The following is a 5,826-nucleotide window of genomic DNA, read 5'->3' as shown; positions in this document are numbered from 1 at the left end:
ATCTCCCCCCCCCCAAACCGGACGCTCAAAATGGTGTAACTTTTTACTGAAAAATATGTGGACCATATAGAACAATTTGGTGTTGAAGGAAAACTTTTACTTTGGATGTCTGGGTTAGGCCTTTTTTGGACCAATTATACTATACTACCTCCGTAACTTTGGAACCGTTCATTTTAGAAGGGTTATACATAGGGCCTTTTTTATTTCAAATTTAATGTAGAACAATTTTGTGTAGAGGATTGTTCATGCTAAACCGCTTAGTTTTGGAAATATTGACGAAAAACGTAAAAAACTAGGAATTTGCAGATTTCTCCCCCCTCTCCCCCCCAAACCCGACGCTCAAAACGGTGTGACTTTTGACTTTTTTCTGAACATTATGTGGACCATATAGAACAATTTGGTGTTGGAGGATAACTTTCACTTTGAATGTCTGGGTTTGGGTCTAACTATACCATACTATAACGGATTTTTACAGTTTATCTTCATTGATCTTTCTTATTTATTACTTGATCTTTTAAACAATTTTAAGTTTAAAACAATTTTAAACAATTAAAAATACAATTTTAAGGTAACTTTGATTTAAAGGTCTTAGGTCTTTGGATTATAAGCTTTCATTTGACACCTCATTTGTGATTCTGCCTGGTATAATAACGGAGGAGTTATATTCGCGGTTGGACGGACAGACGGACAGGACAGCCTAGGTCAAACTTCTCAACTTTTTACTATGCTTGGATTATAAGCCTTCATTTGACACCTCATTTGTCCTTCTACCTGGTCTAGTGACGGATCAGCAGTCCTGGATTTGTCAATAGGCCATATAGGCCGCGGCCTATGGGCGGCAGCGTCTTAGGGGCGGCAGATTTTACAGGAAGCTCACTTAATTATAGAGAATAAAGGTCAAACAAGTTCACAGGTTGTCTCATGGTTTTTTATACTAATACGTTAAATTCTCATAGAAACTCACATATCGAAAATTATCAATCCTAGGTATTTTTACCGTTTTTATCTAGATAATAATATACTAATAATATCTACTATACTATTATTGTGTGACTGTATCTGACTGATGGATAACAGCAGCGGGGCGACGACGCGGCGGGAGCAGTGACTCAATGCAGCCGAACATGAGCCGAACCACCTCCATTTCCTACCCGCGCTCGACATTCGACAAACCGCCCGCACAGTTCAAAGCGGCAGTGTTTTGCAAGCATCGATTGCATACGCTATGCTCGAGTCGCCTCGCTATTATCTATACAAAACACATAACGACTACTTACTTCTGAAGAAAAAATCAGTGATTCTCAATAATTATTTATTTATTTATATTTATTTAATCATTTATACTTTGTTGGTGAAAGTTTCTGTTGAAATAGGTAAGTTCTACACAATGGTAGCAATACACTAATATATTTTTATCATTTACACTCATTAAATGAAAATTTTGCCTCATTAAAATGAAAGATACCTGCCTACCTTCTTACTAAGTAGGGGAAAGGAGGGTAAGTTGACGAATATAAGACTTAAAATTAAATTTTGACGTTCTTTAAGAAAAATAAAAATATTTTTTTGCAAACTTATTAAGTTTATACGTTTTGTAACTGATTTATGTATTTTTTTATTAAATACATATATTTTTTAAAAATTTGGAAAAATAAATATAAAACGTGTTCAGTTCGTTATCATACCCACACATGGAGTTAAGTTGACAAACTAATGTGGGTAAGATCACGAGGTACCTCTACCCTCTACATAAAAACTAAATGTAATATTATGAAAGAAAAATAGTTTAATAACAAAAATGCAACTAAATGGTACAGTGACAACAAGACCTCATCTTAAATTTAGATTCTTTTAATTCGGTACATTCAGCATGTGCCCAAAGTTTACACTTTAAACATTGAATTATGTCCCTTTCCCCTACCCGTTCTCTAACGAAAATATAGAAGATAGAAAGACAATATTGTGGTAGAATATATTAAAATTTGAGACATGTCATGACGTTTTCTAGTTGGCGCACACACTGGCGCAGTTATTCACGTCTTTTTTCTTTTTACAGATTGATAGCGTCCTCAAACTGACGGAAAATGAGTGATGGAAGGAAAAGACTTAGCGGTGCTGAGTACAGAAAAAATGCCAAAATAAAAAAAGATAAACAAGAACACGCACTTCAGAAGACCAGGAAAATAGAAGCTTTTTTTAAGAGTGAAAACAGCAACGAGGGTTTACGTAATGCACAAGAGAACTCGGGGATTAGTAATAATAAGGAAAATCAACATGAACAAGGTTCTGTTCCGGTTGAGGTGAAGAGCCTGTACCATCAAAAACAGTCAAATCAGTCGTGTCCAGTAAAACTTGTTCATCCTCCTGATTCTGACACCGAAATACCTTCAACAAGTAAGTGTTATTCAAAGTCAGATAACGAAGAAGTGGCTATAGTTACGACATCAACTGAAATTCATTCAATAACAAAACTAAACACAGATCCAGCCTTATGGGAAATAAACGATTTAACGAGAGATATTATTGCCAGAAATGGTTTTGAACAAAACAAGTCCTGTGATTTCACAAAAAGTGGAAGAATGTATTCCGATCATCGCCGTTATTTACCAAAAAATATATTTTACAGAAAAATGAAGAATAATGAAGTTAAAGAAAGGAATTGGCTCGTCTATTCGGAAAGCAAAAGCTCGGTATTTTGTGGACCCTGTATGGCCTTTGGATCTTTTGAGAACAAGACACAGTTTGACGAGCAAGGCTTCAATGATTGGAAGAATGCAGAAGTTCGAGTAGCTCAACACGAAAACTCTCCAAGTCATAAATCATGCATTCTCGCTTTAAGAGCTAGAAGTGTGATTCACGGCAATATCCAATCTTCCTTAACTATCCAACTTAACGAAGAAATTTCTTACTGGAAGAACATTTTAAAGAGGGTTGTTGCTGTTATAAAAGGATTAGCTTCTAGAGGTCTCGCTTTTAGAGGAAGTAATGAAAAGTATGGTGACCAGCATAGTGGAAATTACATTATGCTTCTGGAATTAATAGCAGAATTTGACCCATTACTAGCTAAACACATTGAAAGATATGCAAACCAAGGATCAGGAACAACTAGTTACCTATCGAAAACTGTTTGTGACGAATTTATTTCTTTAATGGCTGAAAAAGTATTAATATACATTAGTAATGAGATAAAAAAAGCAAAGTACTTTTCTTTGATTGTGGACTCAACACCGGATGCAGCACATATAGATCAGCTAACGCTTGTCATTCGATATGTTTTAGATAACGGAGAACCATGTGAAAGATTTATCAAATTCTTACCTTCTGTAGGACACAAAGCTCAAGAAATGTTTGATGCCATTACTATAGAGCTAGAACAGTTAAACATTAATCTCAAAGATTGCCGTGGTCAATCTTATGATAATGCCTCTAACATGTCAGGAATTTACAATGGTTTACAAGCTAAAATTCAAGAACAAGCACCATTTGCCATGTTTGTTCCTTGTGCAGCTCATTCACTGAATTTGGTGGGAACCTCGGCCGCTGAGTCTTGTCCAGAAGCCTGCCGCTTTTTCATGTTGCTGGAGGAGGTATATACTTTCTTCGTGAAGTCAACCGAACGTTGGAAAAAACTGATAAATGAGATAGGAAGAGGAAAGAGGCTCAAGAGAGTGAATCTAACTCGTTGGTCGGCTAGAGCAGATGCCTGTAAAAGTCTAAGAGATTCTTGGGATGAAGTAGTAACAGTTTTAAAAATTATTGAAAATGACACTACAGAGAAACCCGTCCCGCGAAATGAGGCAAAAGGAATTCGCATTAAATTAGAAAAACTTGAAACTGCTTTCATGGTCGTATTTTGGAATGCTATTTTGGAGAGATTAAATAAAGTGAGTATTCAGATTCAGAGCTCATCTGTAGATGTTTTGACGGTATCTGATCTCTATGGATCTCTAGTAGAGTTTACAATAGCAGAACGAGACAACTTTGACTATTTTGAAGAAAAAGCAATTGAGATGAGCGCTCTTAAGCAATATCAAGGTGAAATAAAGAGGCAACCTAAAAGAAAAAAAATGACGGATGAAACATCGAATGAAGAACCTGAAACACCCTACGGCTCCAGAGATTTTTTCAGAGTGGACACCTTTTTGGTCATCCTTGATAGACTGAGGGCTGAAATAGAGAGAAGGCATAATGCTTACTTAAACTTTAAAGAAAAGTTTTTATTTTTAACAAAAATTACTGAATTTTCAACACAAATAGTTACCGAAAAAGCCCAGTCGCTGGTGAAATATTATACCAATGATTTAGAGGAAGATTTGGTTCAAGAATGTGTGCATTTTCACAGTTAGATTTCCTCTAGTAATGTTGCAGAATGTGCAGTGAAGCCTAGATCAAACTCATTGCTCAGTCTCTCAACGTTTTTGAGGAATCACTCGCTGTCTAATGTTTACCCTAACTTAGATATAGTTCTCCGCATCGCACTTTCGACTCCGGCTACGAATTGCTCTGGGGAAAGAAGTTTTTCCTGTTTAAAACGAGTAAAAAATTATCAAAGGTCTTCATTGTCTCAAGAAAAAATGAATTCTTTGGCTCTTCTCTACATAGAAGCAGAGATAATGAACACTATAAACTATGATGATATTATAAATGATTTTGCTATTAAAAAGTCCCGTAAAAAATTGTAATTATTGTTTCCTTAAGCCCTTCCTAATGACTAATTCATTATTTTGATCAACCTTAGTTCGTTTCTTACTACATATGGAAAATTATTATTTTAGTAAGGTACATGGGGCGGCGCAAATAAAGTGGCCTACACTCGTAAACAATATAAATCCGGCACTGCGGATCAGTTATATTCGCGGTCGGACGGACAGGCGGACAGACAGCCTATGTCAAACTTCTCATCTTTAGTACCATCCTTGGATTATAAGCTTTCATTTGACACCTCATTTATCATTCTACCTGGTACAGTGACGGAGCACTTATATTCGCGGTCAGACGGAGCAGTTATATTCGCGGTCGGACGGACAGCAGGACAGACAGCTTCTCACCTTTAGTACCATCCTTGGATTGTAATAAGCTTTCATTTGACACCTCATTTGTTGTTCTACCTGGTATCGTGACGAAGGAATCATATACGTGGTCGGACAGACAGACGGAAAGACAGCCTAGGTTAAATTTCTTACCTTTAGTACCATCTTTGGATTATAAGCTTTCATTTGACTCCTCATTTGTCATTCTACCTGTTATAGTGACGGATGAGTTATATTCGCGGTCGGACGGACAGCAGGACAGACAGCCTATGTCAAACTTCTCACCTTTAGTACCATCCTTGGATAATAAGCTTTCATTTGACACCTCATTTTTTGTTCTACCTGGTATAGTGACGAAGGAATCATATACGCGGTCGGACAGACCGACGGACAGACAGCCTAGGTTAAATTTCTCACCTTTAGTACCATCCTTGGATAAGCTTTCATTTGACACCTAATTTGTCATTCTACCTGGTATAATGACGGAAGAGTTGAGTTTGCAAACAGACAGACAAGACGGACGGATGGACAGACGGACGTGGACAATTCAATGTTTTCACATTTTTTCAAAATTGGTGAAAACAACAACATAATAAACTTTACTTAATTGGTGTTTCCAAACTACTTACTTTTAACACATTACACAATATTACAAGGTTTCTAGCAAGTTAAACGTCACAATGATTTAAAATAATCAAGTAAAAACCTATATATACATAACATATTAGAACATACCTAAAATACACAAAAATAATACATTTCACATACAAATATAATACTACAAAAAATTGTAACG

At 36.2% G+C, this 5,826-nt stretch overlaps 1 protein-coding gene across 1 annotated transcript; it reads left to right on the top strand.

Annotated features, from left to right (window-relative positions):
- The first annotated feature begins 1,039 nt into the window (after positions 1-1,039).
- Positions 1,040-4,547, top strand: LOC126893289 (zinc finger MYM-type protein 1-like). Its single transcript, XM_050663308.1, has 2 exons — positions 1,040-1,373; positions 2,057-4,547. The coding sequence occupies exon 2, from the start codon at positions 2,085-2,087 to the stop codon at positions 4,344-4,346; it is 2,262 nt and encodes a 753-aa protein (XP_050519265.1). The 5' UTR covers positions 1,040-1,373; positions 2,057-2,084; the 3' UTR covers positions 4,347-4,547.
- Positions 4,548-5,826: the final 1,279 nt, after the last annotated feature.

Source organism: Diabrotica virgifera, chromosome 10 (assembly GCF_917563875.1).
Source record: "Diabrotica virgifera virgifera chromosome 10, PGI_DIABVI_V3a".
NCBI lineage: Eukaryota > Metazoa > Arthropoda > Insecta > Coleoptera > Chrysomelidae > Diabrotica > Diabrotica virgifera.
The sequence above is the reverse complement of the archived record's forward strand: the minus strand, read 5'-3'. Positions and strand labels throughout refer to the sequence as shown.